This window comes from Bos indicus, chromosome 1 (genome assembly GCF_029378745.1).
Source record: "Bos indicus isolate NIAB-ARS_2022 breed Sahiwal x Tharparkar chromosome 1, NIAB-ARS_B.indTharparkar_mat_pri_1.0, whole genome shotgun sequence".
Classification (NCBI taxonomy): domain Eukaryota; kingdom Metazoa; phylum Chordata; class Mammalia; order Artiodactyla; family Bovidae; genus Bos; species Bos indicus.
This window is the reverse complement of record NC_091760.1, coordinates 68,554,085-68,570,861: the sequence shown is the minus strand read 5'-3', so window position 1 is coordinate 68,570,861 and position 16,777 is coordinate 68,554,085. Positions and strand designations below refer to the sequence as shown.

Genomic DNA, 16,777 nt, shown 5'->3' with positions numbered 1-16,777 from the left:
CTCGGGAGGGCAAAAGCGGCGGTGATTACTCCGTTCCAAGATGGCGGTGGCGACGGAGGCTCGCGGAGGGGCGGAAAGCGCCGGGAGCGTCTTTGCCCTCCTCCAAGATGGCGGCCGCCGTGGGCGTTGTCCCTGGCTCCGCCCCGCGGCCTCCGCTCCGCCTCTCCCGCGTTCTTCCCCCCCGCCCTCTCGCTGTGGCCAGTCGGGGCGGTGGGGCTTACGAGAGGAGAGTGGATGCCCGGCACTTGACATGGCGGCAGCGGCGGCGATTGCGGCGTCGAAGGGGAATGGGGGCGGCGGGGGCCGTGCCGGGGCCGGCGAAGCCAGCAGCTCGCGGAGGAAGAAGGGCCCAGGGCCTCTGGCCACGGCATACCTGGTCATCTACAATGTGGTGATGACCGCGGGGTGAGACTGGGGTTTTTGAAGGCGGGGGAGAGCCTGGCCGGGGAGGGGGTTCTGCGGCCAGAGGAGCGGCCCGGCTCGGCCCGCCACGCGCAGCGCAGCCCCGGCGGCGGGAGTCCGGGCCCCGGGACTTGGGCGCTGAGGGCAACGAGGCTGGATCCTCCTCCCCTGTGCCTACCCAGGACTCTCGCCCGGGCCGGGGACCGAGCAAGTTCCCAGGCACCGGGTGTGCCCGGAGCTGGAGTTTCGAGGCTCCATGGGGGCTCGGGGAAGGCTGCCTAGGTGGTGGTTCGGAGGGCCTTGGGAGGACAGGTGGGCTGGCCGCACGTCCAGGTCTGGGGGGCGGTGTGCCGGGCGATCCTGCAGCGCGGAGAGCCCAGGCGGCAAGTCACGAATGGCGAGCTGTTCCCTCTAAAGGGAATGGAGGGAGCTGTGGTTGCAGAGTGACCATTTGTTTCCGCGGCTGTTTTCAAAATCCACGATGAGCTTTAATGTGAAAGGTGGTGTCAGAGCGTTCAAAGTTTTTGCCCAGTGACATGAGCAGTTCTGTGCTTTAGGTGAATTTAGACTTTATAGGTCCATGGGGTCGCTGGAGTCGAACCCGACTGAGCGACTTCACTTTCACTTTTCACTTTCGTGCATTGGAGAAGGAAATGGCAACCCACTCCAAGTGTTCTTGCCTGGAGAATCCCAGGGACGGGGGAGCCTGGCGGGCTGCCGTCTATGGGGTCGCACAGAGTAGGACACGACTGAAGCGACTAAGCAGCAGCAGCCGCAGACTTTATAGGATGGGTTGGAGCAGGCAGGACTCTAGAGATGGAAGGCAGAGTTACTGGGGAGGAGGGGAATAGACCCTGGAAACAGATTTTACCCTCTCTTGTTTCTTATTTCAGTCCATCCCTTGTCACAGCGAGTTTTGAGTTCTAGTTATGACACTGACTAGCTGTGTGACCTTGGATAAATCATTTAATTTCTCTAGACCTCCGTTTTTTCATCTGTAAAAACTAAAGAGTTGAGCTAGGCGCTCTCCAAGTTTCTCCAATTCTTTCATCTCCTGATTTTTGATCACAGGATCAGACGAATATATAGATTTTTAAATTGTATTCATTTGTAAAAAATTTTTTTTCATTTTATTTTGAAAATTTTCAAACATACAGAAAAGTTGAAAGAACTGTATAATGAACATCTAGTTTGATTTATTTTTAAACTAGATAATACAATGGCCAAATGCAAAATTGAAAATATATACAAGGGCATACAGTGAGAATCTACCCTCCTATCTTCCCTTTCACACAGGTTTCCTCCCTAGAAGGCAGTTAATTTTGTCTGTCTTTTAAGATACTGATACTAGCAAATTGTATAATCATACCCCACCCCTTTTTAAAAATACAAATTCTAATCTATTAGCATTTCAGCACCTTGCTTTTTCACACACACATATGCACAAAACGTATCTTGAGAAGATCATAGGGGCTTTATGACTATTGCTAGAAATAATATTGAAACCTAGGCTCAGAGAAGTTGTGACTTGCTTATCTTGTTTGAACTCACAGAACTTGTTAGTAGTAGTTCTGGGTCTAGAACCCATGTCTCTTGACTCAAAGACTAATGAAGAAATATCACATGCAAGCTTACTTTATCACATAAATGGTCACAGTGTTTTTAAAAGAATATTCAGGAGTGTTATGTGTGTGTTTATATATAAAAATTCTTGTCATATTAGTAAGGGCATTGTACTGAAGATAGATTTTTAAGATACATTGGGGAAGGTGAAACGAGTATTTTTAAACCATTAACATAGAGAATAGGGTGGTGGGTAAGAAATGGTATCTTAAACCAGGAAGACAAGTTGGGGGTATGAGAGTAAAGTAAGGTTTTTTCTAGGCCACTAATTGGTAAAGAATCTACCTGCAATGCAGGAGACCCGGTTTGATTCCTGGGTCCGGAAGATCCTCTGGAGCAGGAAATGACTACCCACTCCAGTATTCTTGCCTGGAGCATCCCGTGGACAGAGGAGCCTGGCAGGCTGCAGTCCATGGGATCGCGAGAGACACGACTTAGCAACTAAACCACCACCACCAATACTGAACCAGTAACACCATTAAGGAATTAATTTCTTTCTTTTTTTTTTTTTTACAAACTCTTGTTTGATGTCTTTGCATGATAGTTTCTAGAAATAACAGACCACATTCCCCATTGCCTAGTTAAGATTGTACACATAAATAAGTCTGTTAGCACCTTCAAGGAGACATACTTTAATAAAGGTGTACAACATTTCAGTATGGAACTTAACAAATAAAAAGCTACAAGATCTGAGAAATTTATTTTGGAGGAGAGTAGAACAAATGTGTGTTCAGAGCCATATGCCTAAATGCTTCCCTTTTGCATTTTGTATTGATCTGACTTTCTTTACTGAATTGATTTTGAGACTCTCAGCTTAAAAGCCTTTTATTCTTAAAAAAAAAAAAAAAAAAGCTATTTATTCATGTCATTTGTAGTCTTTTAAAAGAACGGCTTTTAAGGTACCAGTAAGATACTTACATATATAGTTTAAAACATCTTATCTTCACCCTGTTATTATTACAGACCCTTTAACTGCACAGGGCATTAAATTTTCCTGTAATAGTTTCTTTTGTCTTGTACTTTCTGGCACCTAATATAGCCGCTCAAGGACCAATTTAGCTTATTCCCTTCCTTTTGGCCTTGTTCTCAATAGGCAAGGTTGCCAAAAAGCCGAGCTCCAGATGGGTGAGGTGCCACTGTGCTTTTACAAAAGCACTCTTGGTAGGATGTTGCTGATGGTGCAGCATTTCTGTGCATTACATACAGCTTGGCATTTGAGGGTGATAATCCATAAATCCAGGACAGATTCTTGAGGTCACCTTTGGCAGTATCTGTCATTGCCATGTCTTTCTATTATAATCCTACTTAACTTTTTTTTTTTCCTGATTGCTCTTTTTCTTAGGTGGCTCGTTATAGCAGTTGGTCTGGTCAGAGCATACCTGGCTAAGGGTAGCTATCATAGCCTTTATTATTCCATTGAAAAGCCTTTGAAATTCTTCCAAACTGGAGCCTTATTGGAGGTGGGTCCTGAGATTTGTTGCTGTTGATTTCTATTGTTAAATTAAAAACAAGCTACTAAATAATACTGAAGTAGCCATGTTTCTTTTGGATTTGCTTTAAATGTTAAAAACTTGCCTCATAGTATGCTATGTATAATGTTGATGTCTGATTTATCTCTTTGACCAGGTAAAGTAGATCTCATTTAACTTGCATTACCTGGAATGTGTTTTACATTCAACTTCTATTGGAAATCAAATTAAACAAACTTATATTAGGATTAAAAAAGTTCCAGGAACATTCTAGGGAACTGCTAGCAAACTCGGATACTCTTGGGGCCTGGCATATAATGGGCACAGTGAAGTTGGTAAGTGTAGGATGTCAGGAGTGATAGATATAAAAAATAGTAGAGACTGTCTAGAAGCCTCCAAAAATTTTTTTAAAGAATAGTTTACTAATTTCCCTGTATTAAGGATAATGTATATATCCATTCCTGTCTTCTGGGTTAAGTACGTTAGGATTTTTGAGTGGCAAGTGACAGAAGCCCAATTCAAATTATTTTAAGCAAAAGGAAATTTATTGGCTTCCATAGTTGGTAAAGATATAGGGTTAGCTTACAAAATCAAAGGAACCAGCTCAGGAATGAGGAATGAGAACCAAGGATTTGATGTTGCAGACTCTCTTTCCATCTCTCATCTCTGCTTCCCTGTTTCTCTTTGAATATTGGTCTTAGGCTCTCCTGCACATTGCCTTCGCCACATGGTGGGAGAGAGCTTAGTTTTCTTAGCATCAGGGAAGGATTCTGGTTGGCCTTACTTAGAACAATTACTCTTGCCAGTGATGTGAGATACTTGATTGGTCAGATCTAGGGCACATCCTTCTGGCCAAGAAACTGTAGACTTTGTTGATGGAAAAAGGAAGATGAGATAGCTTTGGGCACACACAATAGCTGTCATAGTTCATTATGGTGAAAATTTTTCAGGTTGCAGAGCAGATCTGGTATTCAGTTTCATTTCACTTAGCCTCTAGGCCAAGCCCATCATGATGTTTGGAAGGATATTTAAGAAAAGACCATTTATCTCTATGAAATAAAATGTGTTACTTCCACCTCTCCCCTAATTTTTGAAAGCAGAAAGTTAACAGTTTTTGTTTTTTTTTCTCTCAGAAAGCAGAGAGATTTTGATACTGTCCTTCCTTATATATTTAAGGTAGATAGTACGATGTAGAGAGCCTCCAGCCTGAGCTTGAGTGCCTTATTCTAAGCATGCTAGTTTTACTAACTTACTTTGTGAATTTGGGTGTGTCATTTATCTCTTGTCTGCCTCTTTTTCTCATTTGTAGAATAATTAGGTGGAAGTGGATTTGTAAAGTTCCTTTCTACCCTAATAGTTTAAGGAAATTTTAGCAAATAGTTGAGGCCATATTTTAAACTTGGAGGCTGAAATTCTTTTGGAAAGAGGCAGTAGTAAATAAGTAGAACTTGTCTCCCGGACCTTTGGCCCACACAGTTCTCTAAAGCTACAGAGAAGCAAATTTGGAATCAAGACCATTAGAAACTGCCTCAGTGCTTGATACAGTAAGAAGTTGTACCCCATTGGAATAATGAAATAATTTAAAGGGGATTCTGTCTCTGTAAGACTTGGTAATATTAGAGGTATAATTTTTAAAATTTAAGAATATCTTAGGGAAAGTAGTGACCTTAAATAGTGTGATACAAAAATCCACTTAGGAACCAATTCTTAGCCTGGGAGGGATTAGCCCATTTATCCTTATAGAATTTTTAATAGGGATTTAAGAAAATACTTTGGAGTTTTGGTTTTATCTCTATTATCCCCAGTAAAAACCAATTTGGTGACAAATCCTAGATTTGATTCTGGAAAAGGTACTCTGCAAAATGAATGAAGACTCCCTGCAATGTGCAGTGTATTAGCTTTGTAGATGGCAGCGGTGGGAAGGGACCCCCTCAACTGGGGAGAAGAGATCAGGCTTGCTAGAACAGCGTTTCCTGAGCTGTCCATTAAGGAATGTTTTCTTGCCTACCCAGCCTAGATGGTATGATAATTACATGTGCTTTGTATTGTTTAGTTACAGATAAGTTGTCCTTTTGTGAATTATTAGTGCTTAATAATAAACCCTGTTTATAGGAGGAACAAATGTGTTCAGGGAGGTCAGCCACTCACTTGTACCTCTGTAAGAATATTCTGAATTATAATTTGTATGATTATTCCTTAGTAGGTTCTATGAGAGTTTGCTTTCAGAGGAAATAGACTTTACTTGTTCTCAAGAAACTTCGAATCTTCTCAGGAAAATATAACACTTTGCTTTTTAAAAAATTTAAAAACATTTACTAAGCATGTGTAAATGGACATGTAGTAATGTAATATAGAAAGACTTTCTGAGGAAATTAAATGAAGTTTTGCAAAATATGTACAAGATATATTGAGTTTGTGAAACAATAATGTAGCTTTTTAATAAAATAGAAATCCTAATTTTTTTCCCACATACTCATACAAGAATGTCTTGAGTAATTTTTATGGATAGTTTTCCAAAATATTCCACAGGTGATAGTTAAATAAGTATGTGCTTGAGTCACTGTGATGGGTACCATGGAGACTGAACCCTGGCTGATAAAGATATTAAAATTTTATTGAGTAGATAATTATGTTAGGACCGTTGGCTAGAGATTATAGAAACCTCCTTGACTGACTTCATCTGTAATAAGGGGAATTTGTTATAAATGTATAGTATGTCCCATGGACCCCAGTGGTGGGGCTGCATCTGGGACCTAGTAATGGCCTGGAATCAGGGACTGGAGCACCATTGGGGACCCAGGAGTTCTTGCTGTGTTTCTTTACCATGTTCTCTCTCTTTCTCTGAGTCTTCTCTTCCTGCAGACTGGTTTTTGTTTTTTTTTTTTTTGGTTTCTTAGTCTATGTGGCAGACCATGGTAACAGAAAACTCCTGAGATTGTAGTTTCTGCAATCAAGAGAGCAGCTAATTAAAAGCAATCTTATTTGCATTTCCGTATTCCGAGTGAAGAGCCTAATTGTCCAGCTTAAATTAGGTACTTACTTCTGGTCCAGTCACCTATAGACAAGAGCAGGATCACATTAACCATATAGAAGTTGGAGGGAAGGGACAGTCTCTAGAAAAGTGGCTTTAGGCAGCAAGCCCAAGAAAGTGTGTACCAAAGTCATGAGACACAGTACAGTGAAGATAATGAGATATGAGATGATTTATAAGTTGATAGAAAGTAAAATGCTGATAACTTTGTGAGCCAAGAGATCAGTGTGTGAATAAATACATTGTTTCTTGAGTTGAATCTGGAGTAATCCTGGGAGTTAAATAACATAGGTAACAAAAGTATATTTTTTAAATGCCATTCATAGATAAATAAAAGATGGTATCTCCATACTGTAAAGTGAATGAATTACTGGTACTTGTTACAACATGGATGAATCTTGAAAACATGCTTTGTGAAAGAAGCTAGAAACAAAAGGCTATGTGTTTGATTCCATTTATATGAAATATCCAGAATAGGCAAATTCAAAGAGACAGAAAGTGAATTAATGGTTGCCAAGGGCTGTGACTGCTTATGGGTACAGGATTTCTTTTTAAGGTGATGAAAATGTTCTTGAATTAAATGGTGGTATGGTTGTACAACCTTAGAAACATAACTGAAAATCACTGAATTGTATACTCTAAGTGAATTTTGTGATATGTGAATTATATCTCAGTTTTTAAAATACCATTCATCTATAATGACCTATGGATAAATTTTCTTTTTACTTTATTCTTTTCTGAGGTGTCCATGATAGTCCTGGATAAGGAAGGACTCTCTTTCCTGTTGAGAACTGGGTTAAAATTAGAAATTGGTAGATTGATCCTACATTATGGCACTTTAAACTTATTTCTAACAGAATTTGGATTTCTAAATATATTTAGTTAACGTAAGACTGTAATTACCACAAAGACACTTTCAGGTACTTGTAATTGGATGTGCCTCTGTGATTGACAGTGAGGATTTCAATAAGGTAAGGACTGCTCTGCAGAGACATTCATTGTTTTTGCTAAATAGACCATCTTCCACACATGTCCATCAGTACATACACCATTTACCAGCCACTGTCCATCTTGGACTGTCTAATGGACCACAGGCACCCCTTTTCCTTCTTATTGTCTTCCAGATCCCTCTAATGCTTGGAACCCTCTTATCTACCAAAAAAAGAAAGAAAGAAAAAAGTTTCATTTGTTATCTTTTCTCTTGAGCTGATTTAGGGTTGGGTCTGAAATGGCCAAACTGGTTGGTTCTGGGGAAGGAAAGAAGACAGTTTTGTTGTTTTCTAAGTCCCATCTCTGTATTCTGCTCTGACTCTTATACCTCACCTCACAACTCTCCTCAGATCCTTTAATGAAACAGGAAACTGATTTGGATATTTCTCTGAAATACAGAAAATTCTTAAGAACTTGTAGTATCCTTAGGAAGAGGGCTCCAATCTTGTCTCCCTCCTGCGTTTTTGTCTTTTTCAACTACTGAGTTTTTTTTTTTTCCACAGAAATATTAGGTGATTGGTTTCTGTGATGTTACTAATACAGTCATACATTTTAGGCACATTATCTGTTAAGTTTGCTTTTCTGAACTCATCTGGGTACCTAACCATCACCTGTAATGTTTTTCTTCTTTGTGGAAACATGCTGATTTCTCAATAATGATTTTTAAAAGGAACTTCTGAAACAAGCTATATGCACATTTTAGACTACTTTTTTTCTGAGCCCTTGTTTTGAGACACCAGACCTCCTAGTCTTCTGAAGAGCAAGCAGAGCAAGTCATAGTGGAGCTACCTGACACAAACGGGAATGACAAGAAACCAGACAAACCAGCTTCAGAAACTGAAAACCAGAGGGGAACAGAACTTGGGTATAATTAATAAGTGTCACAACATCAGAAGGGAAGAGGGAGACTGTGGGAAACAGGAGTCCGCCCACACAGGCCTCACTGCTTAACAACTCAAGCAAATAGAAGCAAATTGATATGGTATTCAGAGAAGACAGGTAATGGCTGTAAAAAAGAGCATGCTGATTTTTTTTTTTTTTTAATAAAGAGAATGAAAATATCAATGGTTGCAGTTCAGGACAGGAAGGAGTGTGCAGTGCAGAAAAGTATGTAATATGTACTGAAGATTCAAGAAAGGCAGGAGTTCCTGGTTATGGTCTCAGATAAAATAGATTACAGAGCAGAGACCTTTGGTGGACTAGCTAATATGTAAATGATTATCAGTACCACAGAAAAAGCATACAGGAAAGTAGTGGAACTTAACAGACTAATAGTGTAGTAGAACCAAGATATCTAGAAAAGAGATTGAGAGTATCGAACCTGTCAAGATATATGGCTACCAGAAATAGAAAAGATTGGAAAGTATAATTCAAAAATAATCAGGAAAAATTCTAGAAAATTATTTGGAAGTGAAAGCCCCTCTCAGTGTGATTATTGAGAGTGTGTGGAGTAATACATAGGAGCTGTTTTTCAAGGGAAAACTCTTCCCTTCCTGAGTACCTGCTTGTTAAATTTTTAAACTTAAAATGAATATAAGTGATTTCTAACAGAAAAGAGAAAATCTTCAGATGTAATAGTAAAACAACTTGGAACCTTAGACTTTGAAAAATAAAAATATTCTTATGAAGCCAGGAGAATGCATAGGTCTCTGAATAAGAGACCATGCAGTTTCCTACAGATGGAGACATTTTGAAAACACTTACCAAAATAATAGAACTTTTAAAGAATCCCATCAAAAGGTTTCTAACTGATGTATAAATAAATAAAATTAATTCTTTAGACCGGCATTGTCCAGAAGAACTTTTGCAATGATAATACTTCAAATCTGTGCTATCTGTCCAATACACTAGCTACTGTTGAGTCCATGGGGTAGGTGAGACTGAGAAAATGACTTTCTAGTTTTATTTCCTTATAATTTAAACTGAAATAAGCTCTACTGCATTGGCAGCATAGCTTTAGACCGTGGTACAGATTGCAAGTCTTCCCTGTAGCTCAAATGGTAAAGAATCTGCCTGCAACTCAGGAGACCTGGGTTTGACCCCTGGGTCGGGAAGATCCTCTGGAGAAGGGAATGGCAGTCCACTCCAGTATTCTTGCCTGGAGAATCCCATGGACCGAGGAGCCTGGTGGCTACAGTCCGTAGAATCGAAGAGTCGGACACGATTGAGCAACTAACAGTACTACTACAGCAATAAGGGTGGAATGACCCAAACCTTCATTCCCAAGGAGTCCGAGTCCTTAGTCATTCTACCTCTGTTTGGTTTCTGTAAGTTTTTCATTAACCTTTACTATTGGAAATACTAACAGGTGCCTCATATCTGGCTTCTGTACATAGTCCACTTTGCCTCCATTCCCTATGGCAACGTGATCTCAATCAGGATCAACCATTCCATCCATCAGTAAACCCTGTTTTTGTTTATGTTCAGTAGCATAAATAAGGAGCCCAAAATGGCCAGGGGGCAGTCTAATCTTCCAGTTCAGTAGAACCATTGTTGTGTCACCTGGTGCAGCCAGTAACCTGTGGAGACTAAGATCTTTTAAACCAGTAGAGCTCAGCATTGCCAGAATGGAAAGCAAAAATTCTTCAGGTGAGTGAACAGGGGTAATAGTGAGAGTAGCCACTCCTGCTTCCTCCTCTGGATTCTTGGAACTTTGTAATCCGGTTGTGAGGAATACAGCATCTGTGATTCCAAGTGTAGACAGTGTCCTGTGAGGCAGAACCCCATTATCTGAAGGTAAGATTCCCCAATTGGCATTATAACTTAGTCTTCAGTAAAGCATTCTTCCTTTCAGCTAAGCCAGGCATTTCTGGTTGATGAGGTGTGTGGTAAGATCAGATGATTCAGTGGGCCTGAGCCCACTGAATGATGTATGGATTTCTTTTGCTGTGAAGTGTGTTCTTTGACCAAACACAGTACTGTTGAAATGCCATGATGGTGGATAAGGCACTCTGTGAATGTATAGATGGTAAGGCTGGCAGAGCCATTGTGGTCAAAGAAGGCAAACCATATCTAGAATATGTGTTTATTCCAGTAAGTACAAATATCTGCTCCCTCCTTGATGGACAAAGTCCAATGTAATCAACCTACCATCAGGGTGTATGCTATCCTCCTGGGAAATGGTATTTTATAGGGCATTTAATGTTGATCTCTGCTGTTAGCAGATTAGGCACTCAGCAGTAGGGTTAACCAGGTCTGCCTTGCTAAGAGGAAGTTCATGTTGCTGAGCCCATGCATAGCCTCCATTCTTGCTGCCATGGCCAATTTGTTCATGAGTCTATTGAGGAAACACTAGGGTGGCTGGGAAAAGAGGCTAATTGATATTAATAATGTATATCATTTTGTTCACTCTTATTAAGAGTCTCCTTTACAATGGATGCAGTTTGGTGAGCATTCATGTGAGATAGGCTTCCCTAATAGCTCAGTTGGTAAAGAATTCACCTGCAATGCAGGAGACCCCAGTTCGATTCCTGGGTCGGGAAGATCCACTGGAGAAGGGATAAGCTACGCATTCCAGTATTCTTGGGCTTCCCTTGTGGCTCAGATGGTAAAGAATCCGCCTGCAATGCAGGAAACCTGTGTTCGATCCCTGGGATGGAAAGATTCCCTGGAGGAGGGAAAGGCTACCCACTCCAGTGTTCTGGCCTAGAGAATTCCATGGGCTATTCAGGAATATATTGAATATCTTGTTCCTTGAATACCTTTGACTTCATCTTCTACCACCAGCCGGAGAAAACTGCTTTTAAAAGACTGGCCCGGTTGGATCAGGCCTATCCATATAATCTCTGTACCTGAAAGTCCACTGACTTCAGACTTCTAACTACATTTGCAAAATTCCTACCCTGTGGTTCCTTGTTTAGTGTTTGATTGGATAATTTAGGAACAGGAATCTCACGGGAATCATCTTTACTATTCTACCACAGTTGGAATGAAGAGGGAACTTAACTGAAATAAAGATATCTCAAAATTGAGTAATTTGTTCACTCTGCACATTCTGTTCTGTAAGCATTATAGCATTTTCAGCTGGCATAGTTAGTTGAAAAGGATTTCAGTGCAATAGTGTTATAACTGCAAAAGCAATGAAACTGATTGAAAATATGAAACAGACTTGAGATTCCTGTTCAGACTTTAGGTTAATGGCAACACATGTAATGTAGGAATCTCATTCAATTTCTTTAATATAACTACTTTAATAGTATTTTATATTGCCTTTGTTTGAATCACTTTCATCCTAAAAGTATTCCCAGTCTATTACACAACCACGTTATCACATCATCTTGGTATTTTCTTTGGTTTTTTTTTTTTTGTCTAGTCCATATTCTTTTCCTTGTCTTACCATTCAAAGTATATCGTCTCCAAGTTCTTTTTACAGACTAGGCACAGGTTATATGTCTCAATGGGATTTCAAGTGAGAAGGATACGTTTTTGGTGATACTTTCCTACTGCCCTATCCTGGGACATTATCTAGGGGATTATTTTGACATCACACAAATAAATAAGACCTAACTTGATTTGTGATAATGTTTATGCTTCCTCATTTCCTCTACTTTGTTATTTACTTGCTGTCATTATTCTAACTTCAGTTAAGATTCTTTCCCTATGTTCATTATTGTTTTAATACTGTTTCTGTTCTAGTGCTGGCCTGTGCCTCTGCTCTGTTATTTTCCTATTCTTGCCCAAAGTGCTTTCTGATACTCTTATTTTTAAATCCAAACATATTAATCATAAGTTGATACCTGTATCTGAGTGCTTCATTATGTCATTGTGTCCCCAAGCATTTATATGTGGAAATACACGTTTTTTTAAATAAACAACTTTCTTCTGATTCCTAATTAACATATCAGTTAGGATGTTGTTTATTTGTTTTCATTTTTATATAGGTGAGTTATACCATCTCTGAATTATATAATAAAGAAGGCAGTATAAAATATGTGATTAAAAGGGAGAGGTTGGGTCTCATGTGACTAAGATCTGTTGTGTCACACAAAGAAGATATGAGTGGCCTTAAGGGTTATATGTCCTTTTCTGCAGTGTCCCTGTTGTGAATCAGCAGCCTGGCTGTCTTGCCACATACATGAATAGAGTAGGTTTTCTGTCTAGGCATTATCATCTGTTACGTCTCAAAGGATGCTGGTTGCTCATCTTTCATTCCATTTCATTTTAATCAGCATGTAGCTTAGTTTTCCTTGATCTTGCAACAGGAGGTTCAGCTTATCTTGTAATATTCACACATTTGAGATTCTTAGTAGTGTTTTCTTTTGAAAAATGTAAGATTTGAAGTTTAGTAATTCTTTTGTTCTCTTATCAGTTATCAACAAATTTGTGCAGCTTGATTTTTTTTTTTTTAATCCAAGCCACCCTCTGCCCCACTGTCTTCAAAAAAGACTTAGCAGAATAGTAGACTTGAGTACAGAATCTTACTAGGCATGTTGTAGATAAAGTTAAGTCTTGTCAAGTTATAGTTTTTTCAGATATAACTAATGTACAGTGAAATGATAGAAAATGCAGTAGACTAGAAATAAAATCTAGGTTCTTGATCCTGAATATCACTTACTACCTTGTTTAAGTTGGACAACTTTTCTAAGTCTTTGTTTTTTCATCTGGAAATAGAGGTATATGTCCTGCCCATCTGCCAGGGTTATTATAGTTTCAAACAACACAATGACAGCTACAGAAATGTTAATTCTAAAATGCACTGCAATAGTTGTTAGTCTTATTGTCCAGAAAAACTTTGGTCATTAAATCAATCTTATAGATGGCTTCAAATTACTTTAGTATTACCACCCAGGTTAAGGTGCTAGATACAGGATGAATTAGAAGGGGATTTGGAAAAACCTAATTGGCTGGTTAGATGGCCATTGAGGTAGAGAGGAGATAGCAGTCTCGTCTATGCACTGGAAATAAAAAACTGGGGAAGATGTGCCAGAAGCATTGGCAGGACTCGGAAACTTGCTTGATTTGGGGGTGAGGGAAAGGAAAGAGCAGTTGAATTGAGAGTGGGAGGTTGGTGAAGAGGCAGGTAGGTATGAAAGAAAGAGAGGGTGAACTATCTGTTGAAGCGTGCCAATCTAGCTTTAGATGTCCAAAGGAATGTGGGGCTGGAGTTCAAAGAAATCTGGGATTAGAGATTAGATGGGGCCCAGGGGTGGAGCTTTGTAGAATGAATGTCTGTGCTGAAGGGCCTGCCAGGCAAGGAAGGTGTCTTCTGATTCTGTGCTCCACAGTCTGTGACAGTTCCGTACAGTGTGGCTCAGGGGACTTGGACACTACTGCTCTTGCTAGTTTCTGTCTTACAAAAGAAGTCACTGCCATCTGCTAAGCTATAGGGTGAGATGTACTCCCTAGCAAATCCTCCACAGATAAATAAACTAAAAATGAACAAAAAACTGAATAAGAATTTGCATTTTGTTAAATACCCTGTAATGAAGTTTAAAAATAGAATGTTCATTTTTAAAATTCAATACTGCTGGCAGACACTGCTCTATTCTGAGTGAAGGCTAATTTGTATGAAATAAAGCTATTAATATAATATTCTTTACTAATTCTCTTTCCCCCCTTTTTTCTCTCCAGATTTTACACTGTGCAATAGGTAAGTATAGAACCCCCCCACCTGCTACTTAGATACTGTGAATTCTGCTTTTTTTTTTTAAAGTCATAAATGATAGGTTGATTAGATTCTTACTGAACATTAAAAAAACTAAACTTGAATGATTATTTATAAAATTGCTTAGGCTCTTGGCTTCTAAAGTCATAGGTACTATTTAGATGTTCATTGAACATTTTATTAAATGCCATGGCTATTTTTCTGTGTCATTTTAAAAAGGTTTCTCCTACCTTCTGAATAAAGGATAAATAGAGAAACACTAACATATTTATAACCATGTGACTTGGAGTGCTAGACTTTGTTGAAAGCCCTCTTTGATTACTTAAATGTTATGTTCTCTGCCTTATCTCTTAAAATGGAGTACTGTGTATATTGCCTACCTCATAGATGAATATTTAATGTATGTGAGAGGGATTGGAAAGTACAAAGGGTTATACAAATGTGAAGGATTTTTACTAAAAGCAGATGCAGTGTGTTTCCCTTTGGGAGAATGGGGAAGGTTATCAAATTCTGCTGTAGAACTGAGGCAAAGCTTCTAGTCTCGCGTGGCTAGACTCCTCTCAGCAGAAATCAATTTTGGAAAGTTGATAGACCCTGCGGAGTAAGCCCATGGTGGTTGCTGTCTGTATATTTGGATTTCTTACTCCAAGGGAGGATTCAAAGTTGATAACTCATTGAGAAGCACCAAAGGTCTGAAAACTCCAAAACTGTGCACTCAAACCATTAGGGCCCTGGTCAACATAATTGATAAATGAAATGGGCATTTATTATATTTGGGGCTCTGAGGAATTCAGAGATGAGGAGACTTACAGTTTAGGTGGAAACCGAGCAAGCTATCCACCGTGGGCCGTAAAGGGATCACTCTGATACCTGGACTCCATTACTTTTAAAGAAGACAGATATCTTCTTTATAAAGAATTGCACCTCAGTTATTTTCTCACTAGAAGGAGGTCTGCAATCAGGAGTTTCTGAAATGATTTGCAGAATTTTGTATGAAGGTGTCTATGTTTATTTGGGAAGGTAGGTAGCATTCATAGCTTTCATAGATTCTCAGAGTGAGTATGTGATTCAGAAGGTTAAGAAAGACTGCTTTAGCACCTTTAAGCAAGAGATTTGAAAGGAGCTTGGAGACTCATTTATTTTCAAATGGTCTGAGCTTTACCAGAGAAGTTAAGGGACCTGGACCAGGTCACATGGTCACTAAACGGTACAGCCTCACTTGGGACCTGGCCAGTCTAAGCCAGAGCCCACCTGCCTGACTATTTTATGATGATTGGGTTTCAGCTGGTGTATAGTCTTTGGTACGTTCTCTTTTTAGTCCTTTATCTATAGTTTTGAGACAAAAAATGTGTCCCTTCTTAAATGCTTAAATTTGCAGATTGGGGATTATATTCAGCCAGACAGAGTTCTGGAACCACTTCAGCCCTCTCCACGTGACTCAGCCCTGTTCCCCAACTCTCTTAACCTTCAGCTGCCTCTGTGTAAAGCTCTTAGATGTGTGTTTTGCATATTTTAGTATTTTAATTATTATTTAACTGTATTTTAATACCCAAATCTCTTGCGTCTCTCTTATAATATATTCTCAGGCCTCTTTATAAAATTTCTACTCCTAGAAATAAGATTTTGGGCAAGTATATTTATTCATTCACACCAGGAACTTGATTGAATGCCTCCCAGATGGGGCAAGACACTGATGGGTAGTGGGAGTAGGGAGGTAAATAGGCACAGACTTGGGCTCAGGAGGCCCACAGTCAGATGGCCCCCCTCGGCGCTTCTGTAATGGGATGCACTCCGAGGACTAGCATCTATGTCACACTCTGCGCTGACGGTTCATTGACCCGTGTCCCTAGGTCTTCGTGTGGTGCATGACACACAGGAGATACTTTAAAATTCCTTCTTATTTTCTCAAGAACCTTGTTCTATCAGTGAGTCTGTCTCTTGCATCATCACCCTTTGTCATCTGCCTTTTCCATCTCAGCTCACAAGAATGTTCCATCCTGAAAATAATTGTTAACCTCACCTTTGACCCTTCCTTCCCCGCTTGTTCCTGTATAATTCCTCTGCATCCCTTTGACCAGGCTCATCAATGCTGCACCCTCTCCCTTACCCACACTTTCATAGCCAGGTGGTCATCAGGTTTGCTCAGTTCTGTTTTCTAAATAGTTCTGAGTCTCCTGTTTTTTCCAGTCCTATTCAGGACCTGAGTATGTCTTATCTGGATTTCCATATGGATCTCCCTGAACTTGTAGGCTTATGATATTAATATTAGTAATAATAACAGCGATTAATATTAATATATTAATATTATTAATAATATAATAAGTGTTTACTGTGTCCCAGTGCTTTACATTTATTATTTGTTTACTTCTCAATTTACAGTTGACAAGACTGAGGCGTAGAAGGTTTTATATCTCTCCAAGGTTCATGTAGCTAATAAGCCCTAGAGCTAGAAGTTGAACCTATGGCTGTGTGGCTTCAAGTCTGCTTACATCTCTCAAGGGATTTAGTTAAAAGATAATTCTGAGCATGTCACTTGTGTGCCTAAAACCCTTCACTGGTTTAAACTTCTTCATGATTTGGACCCTGCCCTCCTCTCTAGCCTTACCTGTGTCCCTGCCTCCCACCCCATGCTTCAGCAACCCTGACCTCATGGTATCC

At 39.7% G+C, this 16,777-nt stretch overlaps 1 protein-coding gene across 1 annotated transcript in view; it reads left to right on the top strand.

Moving 5' to 3' along the window:
• The first annotated feature begins 213 nt into the window (after window positions 1-213).
• HACD2 (3-hydroxyacyl-CoA dehydratase 2) overlaps window positions 214-16,777 on the top strand; it is an 89,102-nt gene continuing 72,538 nt past the window's right edge. Inside the window, exons 1-3 of the mRNA XM_019956706.2 lie at window positions 214-405; window positions 3,368-3,485; window positions 14,086-14,104. Of these exons, the coding sequence (XP_019812265.1) occupies window positions 251-405; window positions 3,368-3,485; window positions 14,086-14,104 (292 nt within the window). The 5' untranslated portion in view covers window positions 214-250. The remainder of the gene's footprint in view (window positions 406-3,367; window positions 3,486-14,085; window positions 14,105-16,777) is intronic.